General features: G+C 31.8%; 5 protein-coding genes across 5 annotated transcripts; all 5 read left to right on the forward strand.

Annotated features, from left to right (window-relative positions):
• Positions 1-1,457: 1,457 nt before the first annotated feature.
• LOC133673041 (uncharacterized) lies at positions 1,458-2,738 on the forward strand. Its single transcript, XM_062093647.1, has 2 exons — positions 1,458-1,845; positions 2,079-2,738. Exons 1-2 carry the CDS (start codon positions 1,538-1,540, stop codon positions 2,644-2,646), a joined length of 876 nt encoding a protein of 291 aa, XP_061949631.1. The 5' UTR covers positions 1,458-1,537; the 3' UTR covers positions 2,647-2,738.
• Positions 2,739-5,015: 2,277 nt separating this feature from the next.
• LOC133673549 (uncharacterized) lies at positions 5,016-6,454 on the forward strand. Its single transcript, XM_062094418.1, has 2 exons — positions 5,016-5,360; positions 5,600-6,454. Exons 1-2 carry the CDS (start codon positions 5,092-5,094, stop codon positions 6,039-6,041), a joined length of 711 nt encoding a protein of 236 aa, XP_061950402.1. The 5' UTR covers positions 5,016-5,091; the 3' UTR covers positions 6,042-6,454.
• Positions 6,455-9,718: 3,264 nt separating this feature from the next.
• On the forward strand, positions 9,719-10,323 carry LOC133672421 (uncharacterized). The gene has a single exon (XM_062092827.1). The coding sequence runs from the start codon at positions 9,855-9,857 to the stop codon at positions 10,185-10,187; it is 333 nt and encodes a 110-aa protein (XP_061948811.1). The 5' UTR covers positions 9,719-9,854; the 3' UTR covers positions 10,188-10,323.
• A 2,008-nt stretch (positions 10,324-12,331) lies between these two features.
• LOC133672993 (uncharacterized) lies at positions 12,332-13,577 on the forward strand. Its single transcript, XM_062093575.1, has 2 exons — positions 12,332-12,707; positions 12,941-13,577. The coding sequence occupies exons 1-2, from the start codon at positions 12,400-12,402 to the stop codon at positions 13,377-13,379; spliced, it is 747 nt and encodes a 248-aa protein (XP_061949559.1). The 5' UTR covers positions 12,332-12,399; the 3' UTR covers positions 13,380-13,577.
• Positions 13,578-14,503: 926 nt separating this feature from the next.
• On the forward strand, positions 14,504-17,055 carry LOC133672324 (uncharacterized). Its single transcript, XM_062092710.1, has 3 exons — positions 14,504-14,869; positions 15,602-16,044; positions 16,429-17,055. Exons 1-3 carry the CDS (start codon positions 14,705-14,707, stop codon positions 16,865-16,867), a joined length of 1,047 nt encoding a protein of 348 aa, XP_061948694.1. The 5' UTR covers positions 14,504-14,704; the 3' UTR covers positions 16,868-17,055.
• The last annotated feature ends 1,312 nt before the right edge of the window (positions 17,056-18,367 follow it).

Here is an 18,367-nt window from a genome sequence, read left to right on the forward strand (position 1 = left end):
GTTTTTCGAATAAAATATAATTTTAAATTTTTTTTTTGAATATAAGTAGTTATTCACCTTGTTGCAGACTTCACGAGCCGACATTTCAACAAAAATATATGTGGGTCCCATATGAAAAGTCAGTTGAATTTTATGTTACAAAACTTAATGTTTATGTGGTGAGCTTTAAAAGCAGAAGCTATAGCGTAAACAAACACCCATTTAAGACTTTATTTGTTTTCGTTAGCTTTCACATTAGCGATGAATTAAACATAGCAACATGTTTGGTATTAAAGAAAACTGAGTATTATACTGCAAAATCCATTAAAAAATTGAGTTCAAAATGCAGGTTTTATATAACAGTTTTTATATGATTTTTTAATTGAGTTTTGTAAATATTTTTTACTGATCTCCTTTTTACTGTTTGTAAAAAAGCCAAAATATTTTATTTAAATATTTTATACATGTTTTTTTAAAAACACATATCTAAATTCAACTATAACTAAAAATATTTTTAAAAAACCACAAACACAAAAATTATCTCAAAAACAAATAAACCCTAAATGTTCTTCCTTTCATAAACTACCCTCCCTGAAAGAAAACCCTCCCCCCTTCTTCCAATAGCTGCCGTCGGCCTCCCTCACAAATAAAAGCAATGTTGACTATTTTGTAATCCTATTTTAGCCTTATTAGGTTTATTAGGTTGTGTTTGTTTTTTGAAAATTAGTTTTTAAAAAATCACTTTCCAAACTTTCCTGTGTTGGTTTGTTATTAGGAAAGTTAACCAACGAAAAATTTAGCTTGGTTTTCAGGAAAGTGTTTTTCTTTTATTTTGGATGGAAAACACTTTCTGAAAGTTGTGAAAATTTTAAAAATATTATATTATTTGTTGATTATATCAAATTTGATTCTCAAACTTTTGATTGCTATATATATTTTGTTTTGAATATTTGTTTTTCAATTTCATCTCTTAGAATTTAATTTTTATATTAATTTTGGTCCTTATTTTTATAATTTTTATTTGCTTCCCTTGTCATTTTTTAATTGAATTTTTTTATCTATCAAATTTGGTCCTCATTCTTTTGATTGTTACTTATTTTATTTGAAATAATTTATGAAATGTTAATTATTATTATTTTAATTTCTTCATCTTTCAATTTTTTTATTTTTTAGATTTGATCTTTATTATTTTATTTGAGATAATTTATGAAATTATATATATTTTTTTTAATTTCATTCTCATTCAACTTTTTAATTCGTAAGATTTGTTACTTATTATTTTAATAAACTTGAAAAAAAAATATTAATAAGTTATTTTCCAGTTTATTTTCCATGACATAACCAAACACTGAAAAGTGTTTTTCTAAATTTTTTTAACAGCTTAGTCATTAAGTTTTCTTCATCTGTAAGCCAATCACTGTGCTTCAATTTTTCCACAACTTGAAGTATGCTAGCTACGTTCGTAGGACAATTACTTTTCCTATAAGTAGAGCAGTTGCATTACACTGGGCTAGAACAGTTCTCTTTGCCTTTCTTTCATCCACCTTCTATCAACGCCATGGCTAGTCATAGTAGGGCAGCAGATGATGAATCTTTTGAAAACAAAACAGGAATCTTTTCAAGTTATTTTTACCGTCTTGCTGAATCTTTCGGGTTTAATAGCCCAAATCAAAACAGGAAAGGAACAGAGTTCTCCAATAACAGAGATGGTGATGGTATCGTTAGATCTTTTGAAGAAAGTGTCGTGGTTAGTGCTCCTGGAAAAGATCCTGCAATTAAGCACACCCTGCCCTGTAGTCTTGAAGAGCTTTATCAAGGGGCTACCAAGACGGTAAAAATAACTAGACAAGTAGCTGATCGAAGGGGGTAAGTGTCCTAAACATCACCATTTCGGTCTCGTTTTATGTTCAACTGCCATTCTGTAGTTTTGATCGAACATGTTGACTCTGATCCACTGGTCCTGGGCTTGATATGCTTTCTTGTTGTCAAAGATTTGTGTCAGATAGTTATTTTTCATCATTTTACTGTCTTCTGAAAGGTCCAACAGCTTTATTAATGGTGTTTCTTGTGCTCTTTCTTTTTTGTGGGATGGAGCGCAGCTTGACCAGGGAAATAGTGGAGATTCTAACCATTGACACAAAGCCTGGTTGGAAGAAGGGCACGGAGATCACTTTCGAAGCGAAAGGGAACGAAAGACCAAATGTAACACCTGCTGATATTGTCTTCATTGTTGATGAAAAACCCCACTCTGAGTTTACTCGTGATGGAAATGACTTGATCGTCACTCGAAGGATTTCTGTAACCGAAGCCTTTACAGGCTACACTGTCCATCTTACAACCTTGGATGGCAGGAATTTAACCCTTCCGATCAATGATGTGATCCATCCCAACTATCAGAAGGTTGTCCCGAATGAAGGGATGCCGATCCTCGGCGACCCAACAAAGAGAGGGATTTTGAAAATCAAGTTTGATATCAGGTTCCCAACAAGGGTTAATGCAGAGCAGAAGGCGGGAATCAGGAGAGTCTTTGGTATGGGAAGGAAGCCTTTGGATTGGTATCCTCTTGCTGCAGTTTGTGTGTGTGTGTGTGTCTGTGTGTGTCTGTGTCTGTGTGAAGCATGGCATCTTTCTGAGATGTTGAATTCAGGGTTTGATCTTTTTTCTTAATAATAATTGTGTCTTAGAGGTTTCCCTTGATTGTTGTTGAATCTTACCTTTCTTGACAGTAAAAGGTACAATTTGAAAGAGCATTTACTTCATTTAATTTCTCATATCATGATAAAAACTTGTGCCGATGGATGAGATTCAAAAATATATAATTTATATAATTTTTTTATGTTATTGAATATATGAGTCGATCAAAAAATATATATGGATGGATTTATTGAAATTTAGACTATATCAGAGAAAAAATAATTAACAAAAATCTATATACTCTTGAATTATAATTGTGAAACTGGTTTGACCTAACATGTCAATTAGACTAATCTAATTTTAAATTTAAATCAAAGTTATTTGATTTGATTCACTTAATAAATCAACTTATCATCCGGTTAAAATCTAATTTAATTTTAAAAAAATCTAATGTTTAGGCCGTATTCCGAGCAGAATTTAGTAGCTTAGTCCTGAATACAACAAAAGATAATCAAGTCGAAGGGTATTGACCCAACCATAAGCAAAAGGACCAAACTAGAGAAAGATTAAAAGTATAGGGATGGATTTAACAGCAACACAAAGCCAGGTACAATAAAAAATAGAGGTGCAAATTTAGCACTAACCCAAATCCTAAACACCACAAACCCCCAAATATTACTACTCTACCTCCACCATCATCACATCACCATAAATTAACAGAACAAGAGCGAGCGAGCAAAGCACCCCAAAGTACTAGTTCATTGACATCTTGATTGATCTCCATTGCAGTGAAGGTGATTTATAGCTTTGCACAGGCACTGATTCCTCTATAAATACATGAACTTCCATTACATAGTAGTGCAGTTAAAGGACATACGATGTAAGAAACATGAGCTGCCCTGTAATAAAACCTGTTGTTGCCTATACCTTCCTCTCGGTTCCTTCTCCTTCTTCTGTAACCCGAGCTCGGAGGAGGTTAAATTGAGAAATTGAGTATTTCGCATGCATCAACAATACTCTAAAAACTGTAAGGTTATTTCTCTAGTCACTGAAATCTGAGAAAGAAGATTTGGAGCCATAATCTGGATCCCCATTTTGCTATCCATCTCTCTCCCTGGTTCCATCCCCATCCAAGTCCACGTTGATGTGTTCTTCAGTATATGTATGAGATGGATACATTGAATTTCTTGACCCTTAGAACTACAGCAGCTGTTGTTGTAATATATGCCAATTAATCTTAAAACAACTAATTAAAGTATTCCGACAATGAATTCATTTCAAGCAGGAAAAAAAACAAGAAATCACACTATTATCTGTCAGGTTGTGGATAGTGTTTCAAGATTAAAAAAAAAATACATATAAAAGAGATAAAAACGTGTCTGATTAAAAAAATTAAGACAAAAACATAAAATAAATATGTTTTCAGTATAGTTTTAAGTAAATTTATGTGTTTTTAAAATAAAAAATACAAAAAAACATGTCATATCTATCCTAACTTAATTCGAAATTATCACAAGAAAACATAACATTTTATCTTGATACTAACTTAATTTTATTTTATATCGCTGCCCTCTAAGAATTTCAACATTTTCAGTTAGCATTTTAAGCAAGGAGTTAGACTGTCGTTTTTCCATGGAGCTTTACCATGTAATGCTCAGCCCCTGATAAAAATTAAGAACAGTCAAGCATCAAAGCACACAGGATTTGAGCAGAAAATCAAGGCACTGATAAAAATATAAAATGCACTCATGTTGCCTGCAATGCTAGGATTTCTAACCTAATTGGGTTTCATTATAACATTATCAGGATTATCTGTTTTTATAATATTTTATTTATAATTCAATTAATAGGTTTAGTGTTATTAAAGTTGGCTATCCATTCTGTGCATAATAATCTCAAATAGCTTTATTTTTGGTACTTGAAACTGTAGTTTTGGGGTTTATGTGTGTTGCTTCCAATTTCCCAAAAGTGAAACTCCTGGTTAATCGTACATTTCACCCTTTAATCTTTAAATTTTGTTAATGCAGTCCTTTTACTTTCTAATCTTTATGCGTAAATCTTTAAAATCATTAGTGATTAATATAAAAATCATTCTAGAATTTTTATTCTACTCTCTGGATTTTAAGTTCAGATATTTTTAAAATCATATGAAGATTTTACTAATAAAAACGACGAGGAGTCTAATTAATCTTACCCTCTTAATCAATCCTCTAATTAAATAAATTAATCGAAGAAAAAGTTGAGCAAAAATTGTGAGGGAGAATGGTATAAAATTCATTTCACAGCTTAATTTCCAGAGAGTCCAACAACTTCGGCTTTAAGGTATGCCTTTATTTGTAAGGCATTCACTGTCCTTCAATTTTCCCACAACTAAAAGCATAGGACCGTTACTTTTCCTTTAAGGAGAGCTGTTGCGTGACACTGAGCTGCAAGAACTCTCTTTGCCTTCCTCTCTCATCAAACTTCTATCAAGGAAAAATGTTCTCCACTAATAATAGCCCAGATCAAAACTGGAGACGAACGATGTTCTCCACTGAAAGTAGCCCAAATCAAAACTGGAGTGGAACGATCTTCACCAATAACGTATATGGTGATGATGATGATATCGTTAGATCTTTTGCACAACGTTTCGGGGTTAGTGCTAAAGATCCTCCAATTATGTACACCCTGTCTTGTAGTCTTGAAGAGCTTTATCAAGGGGCTACCAAGAGGGTAAAAATAACTAGACAAGTAGCTGGTCGAAGTGGGTAAGTGTCCTAAACATCACCTTTTTTGTCCTGTTTTATGGTCAACTACCATTATGTAGTTTTGATCAAACATGTTGACTCTGATCAACTGGTCCTGGGCTTGATATGCTTTCTTGTTGTCAAAGATTTGTGTGAGATAGTTTTTTTTTTTTTTTGTCATTTTACTGTCTACTGAAAGGTCCAAGAGCTTTGTTGATGGTGTTTCTTGTGCTCTTTCGTTTTTGTGGGATGGAGCGCAGCTTGATCACCAGGAAAATAGAGGAGATTCTAACCATTGACACAAAGCCTGGTTGGAAGAAAGGCACGAAGATCACTTTCGAAGAGAAAGGGAACAAAAGACCAAATGTAACACCTGCTGATGTTGTCTTCATTGTTGATGAAAAACCCCACTCTGAGTTTACTCGTGATGGAAATGACTTGATCGTCACTCGAACGATTTCTGTAACTGAAGCCTTTACAGGCTACACTGTCCATCTTAAAACCTTGAATGGCAGGAATTTAACCCTTCCGATCAATGATGTGATCCATCCCAACTATCAGAAGGTTGTCCCGAATGAAGGGATGCCGATCCTCGGCGACCCAACAAAGAGAGGGATTTTGAAAATCAAGTTTGACATCAGGTTCCCAACAAGGGTTAATGCAGAGCAGAAGGCAGGAATCAGGAGACTCTTTGGTCCTTGAGATCTCTATATCAGCATGTGAGACATATCCTATGTGAAGGAAGCCTTTGGATTGGTATCCTCTTGACGCAGTTTGTGATAAATTGCAGTGGTATTTGACAGTTCAGACTTTTAAGTTGTGTTATATATATATATATTTATGAAGTATGAAATCTTTCTGAGGTGTTTAATGTAGGGTTTGGCCAACTTCTTAATTATGGTGTCAATTATGGAAAATGCTTCCCCTTGATTGGTGTTGAATCCTTCCTTTCTTCAGTTCAAAAGGTCAAGCTTGGAGAGCATTTCCCTCCGGCCATATCCTGAAACATGAGTCACTTCCCTGTAAATGACACCTTCCAGGATTTCCTGCTTCCCATCCCAAACCATCACTGTTTGTCGAACAATGAAATAAAACTCAGATATGATTATATTATTTATTAACGTATATTTTCAAGTAAGTTTCTCAAACTTGAAATTTATATAAATTTATATTAAATATCATATTAAAGAGTTAATTCAATTTAAAATTTTAAAATATTAAATAAAATTTTAAAATATAATTTATATTATTTGCTGCTTATTAATTCAATATGTTAAAATATAAAAGCAATCGTGTGTGATGTTCCAGCAATTACTAGCTATCAAAGACTTTCCTGTCAATACATGGCCAAATCTATTCAATCATCTTATTCACACAACAATGACTTATAAAATTCTCACAATTTATCAAGATAGCACCACAAACTTATACCATCATAACTCAAATCAAAATACTGTTTACATCTCTTATTCAATTTCAAAAACTCCCTGATTTTTTTTCGTATGTTTGGTATTGTTTGGTAATGTGGTAGCTGTTATGGTTGTGGTTTGAAAAAAGTTGTTTTATAAAAAGTATTTTTAATTGAGATTGGTTTGGAAAAATATATGTTTGGTTAAAACTGGAGTTGAAATTGAGGTTGAGCAAAAAGTAGTTTAATGTGTTTAGTTAAAAGAATGTTTTTCAAATTAAGGTTATAAAATAATTAATTAATATATATATATATATATATATATATTGATGGTTTTTAATTTAAATATTGTAGATTTAACTATTGTTATTACATCATGAAATAAATAATATTGATATCAAATATTTTTTATTATTCCATTAGACTATGTGCAATTTCATCACGTACGAAATCTATCCAACAAGGACTATATTTTCTACGGTTTCTTAAGCGCGCAACAACAAAAACTGAATTTTTTGTTACATCATCAAACAATCTCCTTTTAAGTTTTTGAATACAACACAATTACAAATAAAAATAAAAACTGATTTTTTTTTAACTGGGTCGAACCCGGCAAGAACATAATTGGGTCTGCAATCAAATTCTGCAAATACTACGCCATCAAGCGATCTCCTTCTAATTTATGTAGTGTTATTAAATAATATTAAGCACTAGTTTTTCGAATAAAATATAATTTAAAAAAATAATTTTTTTAATACAATTAGTTATTCACCTGGTTGCAGACTTCACGAACCGGCATTTCAACAAAAATATATGTGGGTCCCATATAAAAAGTCAGTTGAATTTTATGTTACAAAACTTAATGTTTACGTGGTGAGCTTTACAAGTAGAAGCTATCGCGTAAACAAACACCCATTTAAGACTTTATTTGTTTTCGTTAGCTTTCACATTAGCGATGAATTAAACATAGCAACATGTTTGGTATTAAAGAAAACTAAGTATTATACTGCAAAATCCATTAAAAAATTGAGTTCAAAATGCAGGTTTTAGATAACAGTTTTTACATGATTTTTTAATTGAGTTTTGTAAATATTTTTTACTGATCTCCTTTTTACTGTTTGTAAAAAACCAAAATATTTTATTTAAATATTTTATACATGTTTTTTACTATACATAAACTTCAACTACAGTTTTTACCAAACACGTATCTAAATTCAACTAACTATAACTAAAAATATTTTTTTAAAACCACAAACACAAAAATTATCTCAAAAACAAATAAACCGTAAATGTTCTTCCTTTCATAAACTAACCACCCCCCCCCCCCCCCAAACTCTGAATCTCTAGCAATTTAAAGGAAAAACTAGAGATAGTTTTGAAAGAAAACCCTCCCCCCTTCTTCCAATAGCTTCCGTCGGCCTCCCTCACAAATAAAAGCAAGGTTGACTACTTTGTAATCCTATTTTAGCCCCATTAAGGTTGTGTTTGTTTTCTGGAAACTAGTTTTTGAAAAATTACTTTTCAAACTTTGAATCTCTGGCAATTTAAAGGAAAAACTAGAGGTAGTTTTGAAAGAAAACCCTCCCCCCTTCTTCCAATAGCTTCCGTCGGCCTCCCTCACAAATAAAAGCAAGGTTGACTACTTTGTAATCCTATTTTAGCCCCATTAAGGTTGTGTTTGTTTTCTGGAAACTAGTTTTTGGAAAATTACTTTCCAAACTTTCCCGTGTTGGTTTGTCATTAGGAAAGTTGGTCAACGGAAAACACTTTCCGGTCAACAGAAAATTTAGCTTGGTTTCCAGGAAAGTGTTTTCCTTTTATTTTGGATGGAAAACACTTTCTGGAAGTTGTGAAAATTTTTAAAATGTTATATTATTTGCTGATTATATCAAATTTGATCCTCAAACTTTTGATTGCTATATATATTTTGTTTTGAATATTTGTTTTTCAATTTCATCCCTTAGAATTTAATTTTTATATTAATTTTAGTCCTTATTTTTATAATTTTTATTTGCTTCCCTTATCATTTTTTAATTGAATTTTTTTATCTATCAAATTTGGTCCTCATTCTTTTGATTGTTACTTATTTTATTTGAAATAATTTATGAAATGTTTATTATTATTATTTTAATTTCTTCATCTTTCAATTTTTTTTATTTTTTAGATTTGATCTTTATTATTTTATTTGAGATAATTTATGAAATTATATATATTTTTTTCAATTTCATTCTCATTCAACTTTTTAATTCGTAAGATTTGTTACTTATTATTTTAATAAACTTGAAAAAAATAAAACATTAATAAGTTATTTTCCAGCTTATTTTCCATAACATAACCAAACACTGGAAAGTGTTTTCCAACTTATTTTTTATTACACTACCAAACATCGGAAAATAATTCACTTTCCAAAAAGAAACTACTTTCCAGCAAACAAACAGGGTCTAAATCTTTTATTTCTCCCTTAGCTCTTTCCTTAATCCTTAAGAATCTAAATATTATAATTTAACTCAATTTCAATTTTTTATTCCAATTAACTCCTAAAACTAACCTTCCTCTTCTTTATTTATTTAATTTTTTTTAATTACCACGGAACATTTTCATCATTGTTGTCATTATATATACAATGTTATTAAGGTTTTTTTTAACATGATCAATAAGCTATACAATATGATCAATATAAAAGACAATTAAAAACCAAAGAATTCAAAAAAAAAATTGAATTTGAAAGACAAATCAAATTAAATTTGATAAATCAAGACACAATTATTTATCTATATCAAACTCGGTCTGATGTCATGGGTCAATTCAACGACTCTACTCGGTCTCCGTTATCTTATTTGATATTGAATATAATGGACAAGCAAACATTGACTAGTTTTGATTAAACATGTTGACACTGATCAAACATGTTGACTCTGATCACTGGTCCTGGACTTGATATGCTTTCCTGTTGTCAAAGATTTAGCACTATCATCACATTACCGTAAATTAACAGAACAAAAGCGAGCGAGCAAAGCACCCCAGGATTTTTTTGAAGTAGAAAAACCAAGATAAGCAAAGTGAAGAAGAGAAAGAGAGGAGGAGGAGGAGGAGGCAGCAGCAACGCAATGGGAGTGGATTACTACAAGATATTGCAAGTTGAAAAACCTCACCCTGTGTTCACTCGTGATGGAAACGACTTGATTGTCACACAGAAGATTCCCTTAGCTGAAGCCTTGACAGGTTACACTGTCCATCTCACCACCTTAGATGGAAGGAATTTGACCATTCCGATCAACACCGTGATTGATCCAAACTATGAGGAGGTTGTCCCAAGGGAAGGGATGCCAATCCAAAAGGACCCAACAAAGAGAGGAAATATGAGGATCAAGTTCACCATCAAGTTTCCAACAAGGTTAACTGCAGAGCAGAAGGCGGGAATCAAAAAACTCTTGGGCTGAGAACATCAATGCCAATATTTAATGCACAACACATCTCCATAGAAATGGAGCAGTTTCGTAAATACAAATTACATAGAACGTAGTATTTAGATTGGTTCTTTTTGATACAGAACTTGTTATATACGCTCCCAGTTTTTAGAAGGCAAGAATGTCATCTTTCTAAATACATCGATGTGCTTAAAGGTGTACTGAAGAATTTATCAGTTACAATTTATCTTGTTTTCTTTCTCTTTAGTTCAGAACAGTGTGCCATCAACTTTATGCAAAGACGGTAAATATATATGAGTGGATTCCTACAAGAAGACGACATGATTAAAATCAGCTGTGCTAACCGTTCTTTTTTCTTTATTTCCCCTTTCAAGAACAAGAAACGTGCTATTACAAAACCATGGTGATTCTGTAAGATGCAGAATCTCACTCATGAAAACCAAATCCACACAACCACCTTGTTTTGGGAGTAGTGGAATCCAACCAACGTATATTTTCTTCAAATGAAAGTATTTTATTCATCAGAATCAACTTATTGAATAACGTGACAGTTTCAGCGCATCGAGCTTAATAAAATCATCAATGATCAGTATAGTATCATCTAGATCAGTAATACTTTTTACTTTTTGGAGATCAAGCATACTTAGCTTATTTGCTTTTGTTAGCATGTATTTAGGACTAAATGTTCCATTGATTCACTGTTACTTCCTTCAGTCCAAAGTAACATAAAATTAGGTTACACAACTTGGTGTTTATTTGGTACTGTGGTGGTTGAACGGTAATTGTATTTTGAATTTTTTTTAAAAAAAATTTGATATTTTTTTAAACGTTTTAATATGCTATCATTTAAGACAAAAAAAATATTATTTTAATATATATTTTTTAAAAAATCATTTTAGAACACAACTTTTACCATAATCTCAAACTACACTTATATAGTCTACTTGTTTTTGTGTTTGAAGCTGCATTTAAGTATATTTTAAAAGCATTTTTAACTTGAAAAAACATAAAATTGATTTTTTTAGTACTTTCTAATGGTTTTGATGAACTATTGCTAAAAAAACAATTAATGTATTTTCAAGTAAAAAAATATTTTTGAAAAACATCTTACATTACAATATCAAACATGTATTTTGAAATCGTTTGATATTGTAATAGCTTTTTTTTTGCTTCACCACATATAAAAAACCATTAAGCTAGCTATATAACTTTTGTTTTTTGTATTGGACCCATACACAACTGCATTTCAAACCTTAGTCATATATGAGATAAAATAACCTGTTTTTTGGGGTGATTTGTTTATGCGGCCATGACTCTCTTTTAAAAAAATTATTTTTTTTTGTGTTTATAGATTATTTTAATATGCTGATATTAAAAATAAATTTTTAAAAATAAAAAAAATATTATTTTAATATATTTTTAAATGAAAAATATGTTAAAAAATAATCGCTAACACAATGTCAAATACTGTCTTTATTTATGAATATATACTTTTCATATATAAATTCTCACTAATAATATTAATTAAACATGTATTTTTTAAAAACCTATGTTTTTTAAATTATAATAAAAAATGCTTTTATAAAAAAAAGTTTATTTTTTTTATCCATAACTATAAAGCATAATGACAGACAAAAACCACCCTTGTCTCAACCTGAAGGAAGAAGTAAAGAGCATTTATATTCCTGACATTCCAGTACACAAATATTTATCATCGCCCCATAGAATTCTGTGTTGTGCCTTGTAATTCATTCACAGTCACCCCTCTTCATGAAATTATTCCCCAAAAATATGGAAAATAGTGCAACACCGACATAAAAAAAAATTGTATAGCAAAGTTTTTTCATTGTATTTTTATACATAAAAAAAATATTAAATGTAAATTAAAAAGCCTATTCGAATATATAATTAAATAAATTTAAAATTATATATCTTAAGAAAAAGTATTAACAATAACTAAAACTAAAATTAAAAAAATTAAAAAACAAATATAAATCAAAGTATTTAATTTTAGTGACCTTCTGCATTTCCTAATTTTTTTTAACAGCTTAGGCATTAAGTTTTCTTCGTCTGTAAGCCAATCACTGTGCTCAATTTTCCCACAACTTGAAGTATGCTAGCTACGTTCGTAGGACAATTACTTTTCCTATAAGTAGAGCAGTTGCATTACACTGGGCTAGAACAGTTCTCTTTGCCTTTCTTTCATCCACCTTCTATCAACGCCATGACTAGTCATAGTAGGGCAGCAGATGATGAATCTTTTGAAAACAAAACAGGAATCTTTTCAAGTTATTTTTACCGTCTTGCTGAATCTTTCGGGTTTAATAGCCCAAATCAAAACAGGAAAGGAACAGAGTTCTCCAATAACAGAGATGGTGATGGTATCGTTAGATCTTTTGAAGAAAGTGTCGTGGCTAGTGCTCCTGGAAAAGATCCTGCAATTAAGCACACCCTGTCCTGTAGTCTTGAAGAGCTTTATCATGGGGCTACCAAGACGGTCAAAATAACTAGAGAAGTAGCTGATCAAAGGGGGTAAGTGTCCTAAATATCACCTTTTCGGTCCCGTTTTATGTTCAACTGCCATTCTGTAGTTTTGATCAAACATGTCGACTCTGATCAACTGGTCCTGGGCTTGATATGCTTTCTTGTTGTCAAAGTTTTGTGTCAGATAGTTATTTTTCATCATTTTACTGTCTTCTGAAAGGTCCAAGAGCTTTGTTGATGGTGTTTCTTGTGCTCTTTCTTTTTTGTGGGATGGAGCGCAGCCTGACCAGGGAAATAGTGGAGATTCTAACCATTGACACAAGGCCTGGTTGGAAGAAGGGCACGGAGATCACTTTCGAAGAGAAAGGGAATGAAAGACCAAATGTAACACCTGCTGATGTTGTCTTCATTGTTGATGAAAATCCCCACTCTGAGTTTACTCGTGATGGAAATGACTTGATCGTCACTCGAAGGATTTCTGTAACCGAAGCCTTTACAGGCTACACTGTCCATGTTACAACCTTGGATGGCAGGAATTTAACCCTTCCGATCAATGATGTGATCCATCCCAACTATCAGAAGGTTGTCCCGAATGAAGGGATGCCGATCCTCGGCGACCCAACAAAGAGAGGGATTTTGAAAATCAAGTTTGATATCAGGTTCCCAACAAGGGTTACTGCAGAGCAGAAGGCAGGAATCAGGAGACTCTTTGGTCCTTGAGATCTCAATATCAGCATGTGAGACATCTCCTATGGGAAGGAAGCCTTTGGATTGGCATCCTCTTGCTGCAGTTTGTGTTTGTGTTTGTGTGTGTCTGTGTGAAGTATGGCATCTTGCTGAGATGTTTTAATGCAGGGTTTGACCATCTTCTTAATAATGTTCTTAATGAAAACTGGTTTCCCTTATTGTTGCTGAATCTTTCCTTTCTTGACAGTAAAAGGCACAATTTGAAAGAGCATTTACTTCATTTAATTTCTCATATTATGATAAAATCTTTAGCCCATGGATGACATTCAAATATATAATTTATATTATTTTTTAATGATATTGAACATCTGAGTCCATCAAAAAATAGCTGGTGGATTAAAAAGAATTTTTTGTTAGAAGATTAACAAAGAAGATTGAAGAGCTTTTCGATAGTCACAATGATGATTGAATCAAAGTAGAGATTTTTGGGTTTACGTGTTATTGCAAGCATATAGATTTTGAGGTTCAAAATGTAACTTTGGTGTTCCTTAGTTACTGTAAAACTCAGGTTTAATAGTATATCTCACCTTTTAATCTTGAAATTTCCTTTATGTAGTCCTTTTACTTCTTTTTTATAGTTTGGTCCCTTTGTAAAATGTTTTTTGCCAGCTGATGGCATGATCTATTGAAATTTAGACTACATCAAAAAAATATAATTAAAAAATCTATATACTCTTGAATCACAATTATTAAACTCAATTTGACTTAATAGATCAATTAGGCTCATCCAACCTCTGGTCCAGGTCTGATTTAAAAAAAATAATTCAAGATTAATTTGATTTGACTTGATCGATCTAATAAATCAACATATAATAAAATTAAAATCTAACTTAATTTAAAAAATTAAAAAAAAATTATTTTAAATTGATCGAGTTAACATGCTCGAACCGTGACTGACTTGAGCCCCAGGCAAAGCTGAATTTAGTAACTTGGACCTAAATACAACAAAAGATAATCAAGTCGATTCAAGGGTATTGACCCAACCATAAGCAAAAGGACCAAAATAGAGAAAGATTAAAAGTATAAGGATGGATTTAACAGCAACACAAAGCAAGGTACAATAAAAAATAGAGGTGCAAATTTAGCATTAACCCAAATCCTAAACACCACAAACCCCCAAATATTACTGCTCTACCTCCACCATCATCACATTACCGTAAATTAACAGAATAAAAGCGAGCGAGCAAACCACCCCAGGATTTTTTTGAAGTAGAAAAACCAAGATAAGCAAAGTGAAGAAGAGAAAGAGAGGAGGAGGAGGAGGAGGAGGAGGAGGAGGAGGAGGCAGCAGCAACGCAATGGGAGTGGATTACTACAAGATATTGCAAGTTGATAAGACCGCAAAAGATGATGATTTGAAGAAAGCTTATAGGAAATTAGCCATGAAATGGCATCCTGATAAGAACCCAAATAACAAAAAAGAAGCTGAGGCTCAGTTCAAGCAAATCTCTGAAGCCTATGATGTATGTACCTACCCTTGATGCCAATTGCTTTATGATTAGATTTTGTGATCTGGGTTTGTTTTAAAATTGTATAACCTTGCTGAAATTTGTGGGCATTGATTTCTTTATTTCTTGTTTAGATGTGTGCTTGTATGACATTATATATTCTGTGATCTGGGTTTTTGTTAAATTTGATAATCGTACTGAAATTTGTGGATTTTGATTATTTTGGTTAATGTTTAGATTTAAATGAAAAAAAAATTGTCTTTTATTGGGTTTTTGTGATTTTTTTCCCTGTATCGGGTTCTCACCTTAGCCTGTTGTTTCAGGATTATCTGTGTATTGTAAATCATAACTTCAAAGTTTCAATCTTTAATGGCATTAATCATCATAAAACCTTGTGGGTTCTGAGTTTTGGATCTGTAGACTACCCAATTAGAAGCAATGCTGAGGGTGCATAATTTTACTGAAAAATGCGGAATTTGATTGTTTTTGTTCATGGTTAGATAAAAAAGTTTGCATCTTTACTGTGATCTCGTGCTTAAACTTCTGGGATTTGAAGTTCTGTTGTGTTTATTAGAGTTATCAAGAGGAATTAACTGTTTCTTGTAAAATAATAAGTCCAGAGTTTGAGTCTATAAAGGCACCAGGAATTCTCTGTAATGCAGTTCTAGACTGGTCAAAATCGAAATTCACGGTAAAGATATATTGTTTGATTGTTTTTGTATTGAAACTTAATGTTTTATCATACAGGTTCTTAGTGATCCACAGAAAAGAGTAGTATATGACCAATATGGTGAAGAGGGTTTAAAGGGTCAAGTACCACCACCCGGTGCTGGTGGTGCTGGTCCTGGTCCTGGTGGAGCTTCATTCTTTTCTGCTGGAGATGGGCCCGCATCATTTAGGTTCAATCCTCGAAATGCTGATGACATTTTTGCAGAATTTTTCGGGTTTTCAAGTCCATTTGGTGGGATGGGAGGTGGCAGTGGAGGCATGAGAGGGACAAGGTTCCCAGGTGGGATGTTTGGTGATGATATCTTTAGTTCTTTTGGTGAAGGAGGTGGAGGGTCAATGCATCAAAGTGCTCCTAGAAAAGCTCCTCCAATTGAGAATAAGCTGCGTTGTAGCCTTGAAGAGCTTTACAAGGGAGCTAGCAGGAGAATGAAGATATCTAGGGAGACTTTTGATGCTAGTGGGTGAGTATTAAGAATTGCCTTTTATGTTAATTACCTTTCCCCTTGGTTTGTATCTGAAATATGGTTCCTTTTAGTTTGGATTTCTGGATTTCTGTTTTTTTTTTTTTTTTTTATCAAATTGAGCATCAACATTTCATTGCCTAACGGGATTTACTTGGTAGATTAAAGAATCAAGAGCATTTTGTTTTCTGAGATATCACTTCTTATGCGTTTAGCATAATCAATGTTCTTTTAATGTTTCCAGAGATCTGTGGGATTGGTTGGCAGATCATTTTGCAATCTAGTGAAAGCCTTTAAAGCTTTTTCAATGATGTTTTTTGTTCAGAGCTCTACTTGCTACTTGCTAGTTCAATTCACTGAACTTTTAGTTTTCTTCTTTTGCAGCAAGCTCGTGCCAGTGGAGGAGATTCTAACCATTGACATAAAGCCAGGTTGGAAGAAAGGCACTAAGATCACCTTCCCTGAGAAAGGGAATGAACAGCAACATATTATACCAGCAGATCTAGTCTTCATTATTGATGAAAAACCCCACCCCATGTTCAGTCGAGATGGTAACGACTTGATCCTCTCACAGAAGATATCTTTATCTGAAGCTCTGACAGGTTACACTGTCCATCTCACAACCTTAGATGGAAGGAATTTGACTATTCCCATCAACACCGTGATTCATCCAAACTATGAGGAGGTTGTTCCAAAGGAAGGGATGCCAATCCCAAAAGACCCCACAAAGAGAGGGAATTTGAGAATCAAGTTCAGCATCAAGTTTCCAACAAGGCTAACTTCAGAGCAGAAGGCAGGAATCAAATCTCTCATGGGACCTTGAGATCAATGTTAGAATGCGATGCCCCTTCACAGAAATGGAACGCTTTTTGTGAATAGGCATTTTAGGAATTACGGAACAGAATTTAGCATTCGGATTGGATTGGCTTTTCTTGATACATAACTTGTTATTTATGGTGTCAGCTTTTGATAGTTTCTATTTTTGGTAAATTCTATAATGCCTTCCCCTTACCCTTGTAATGCTTTTCTTTTTTCGCGTAATAAGTGTTTCTTTTATGGCAAAACTTCCACTGAATTCTGCAAAACACTTGGTGCATTTTATAATTAAGCTCCGTTTGTCACGGTTTTCTTATAAAATAAATTTTTGAAAAGTAAATTATTTTTTATGTTTAATACTGTAATATAGAATAAGTCGAAAAATATTTTTTAATTTTGGTTATATAATGAAAAATAAGGTTAAAAATAAATTATTAAATTTTTTAAAATTTATTAAAATAATGAGAAATAAATTTTATAAATTAAAAAGTCAAATGAAAATGAAATTTAAAAAATATATATAATTTTATAAATTATTTTAAATAAAATAAATAGCATTCAAAATAATAGATATCAAATCTAATAGATAAAAAAGTTAAAAAATTAAAAAATATATAATTTTATAAATTATTTCAAATAAAATAAATAATATTCAAAATAATAAGAATCAAATCTAATAGATAAAAAAATCTTAATTAAAAAATGATAAAAAAAAAAAGTAAATAATATTCATAAAAATAAGATTCAAAGTTGATATAAAAATCAAATTTTAAGGAATGATATTGAAGAAGAAAAAGATTCAAAACAAAAAATATAGTAATCAAAAATTTAAAAATCAAATTTGATATGATTAACAAATAACATGACATTTCTAAATTTTTCTCAACTTCTGGAAAGTGTTTTCCAGCTAAAATAAAAGGAAAACACTTTTATAGAAATCAAGCCAAATTTTCTTTTAACTAGAAAGTATTTTTCATTAACTAACTTTTCTAATAATAAATAAATATAAAAAAACATGAAAAATAATTTTCAAAAAACTACTTTCCATAAAAACGAACGAGGCATCAGTAGTTTAGCCATAGTTTTGAAAACTAGCCCGGCCCAACGGGTCGACTCGTGACTTGGCCGACCTGGGACTGGAATCGGACTGGGTTTAGAAAAAATAATTTTTAAAATTTATTTTTAATATAGCATATAAAAACAATTCAAAATCATAAAAAAAATATTAATTTAAAACAAACAAAAAATCAAATTTAAAAAAAAAAACACTACATTGCCACATAAACAAACACCACCAATTGACATTCCATTTAGCCTTTACCTTCAAAAGCCTTTCCAAAATACTAACACGATCATTAACCGGCACAGACAAGAGATGTATTTCCAAGATGATTGAAAACCTGATATATATATATATATATATATATATATATCGTTTCCTTTTTGAAAATATTTCCGGGTAACAATTGGAAATTGAAAACCTTAAAAAAAGGAACCGAAACCATAT

Source organism: Populus nigra, chromosome 14 (genome assembly GCF_951802175.1).
Source record: "Populus nigra chromosome 14, ddPopNigr1.1, whole genome shotgun sequence".
In the NCBI taxonomy this organism is placed as follows: Eukaryota; Viridiplantae; Streptophyta; class Magnoliopsida; order Malpighiales; family Salicaceae; genus Populus; species Populus nigra.

Excerpts from the sequence above, each read along its gene's own strand:
- LOC133673549 (XM_062094418.1), top strand. The coding sequence starts at position 5,092 with ATGTTCTCCACTAATAATAGCCCAGATCAAAACTGGAGACGAACGATG. Across the intron at positions 5,361-5,599 it reads CAAGTAGCTGGTCGAAGTGG|CTTGATCACCAGGAAAATAG; the intron begins GTAAGTGTCCTA and ends GATGGAGCGCAG.
- LOC133672421 (XM_062092827.1), top strand. The coding sequence starts at position 9,855 with ATGGGAGTGGATTACTACAAGATATTGCAAGTTGAAAAACCTCACCCT.
- LOC133672993 (XM_062093575.1), top strand. The coding sequence starts at position 12,400 with ATGACTAGTCATAGTAGGGCAGCAGATGATGAATCTTTTGAAAACAAA. Across the intron at positions 12,708-12,940 it reads GAAGTAGCTGATCAAAGGGG|CCTGACCAGGGAAATAGTGG; the intron begins GTAAGTGTCCTA and ends GATGGAGCGCAG.
- LOC133672324 (XM_062092710.1), top strand. The coding sequence starts at position 14,705 with ATGGGAGTGGATTACTACAAGATATTGCAAGTTGATAAGACCGCAAAA. Across the intron at positions 14,870-15,601 it reads AAATCTCTGAAGCCTATGAT|GTTCTTAGTGATCCACAGAA; the intron begins GTATGTACCTAC and ends TTTATCATACAG. Across the intron at positions 16,045-16,428 it reads GAGACTTTTGATGCTAGTGG|CAAGCTCGTGCCAGTGGAGG; the intron begins GTGAGTATTAAG and ends CTTCTTTTGCAG.
- LOC133673041 (XM_062093647.1), top strand. The coding sequence starts at position 1,538 with ATGGCTAGTCATAGTAGGGCAGCAGATGATGAATCTTTTGAAAACAAA. Across the intron at positions 1,846-2,078 it reads CAAGTAGCTGATCGAAGGGG|CTTGACCAGGGAAATAGTGG; the intron begins GTAAGTGTCCTA and ends GATGGAGCGCAG.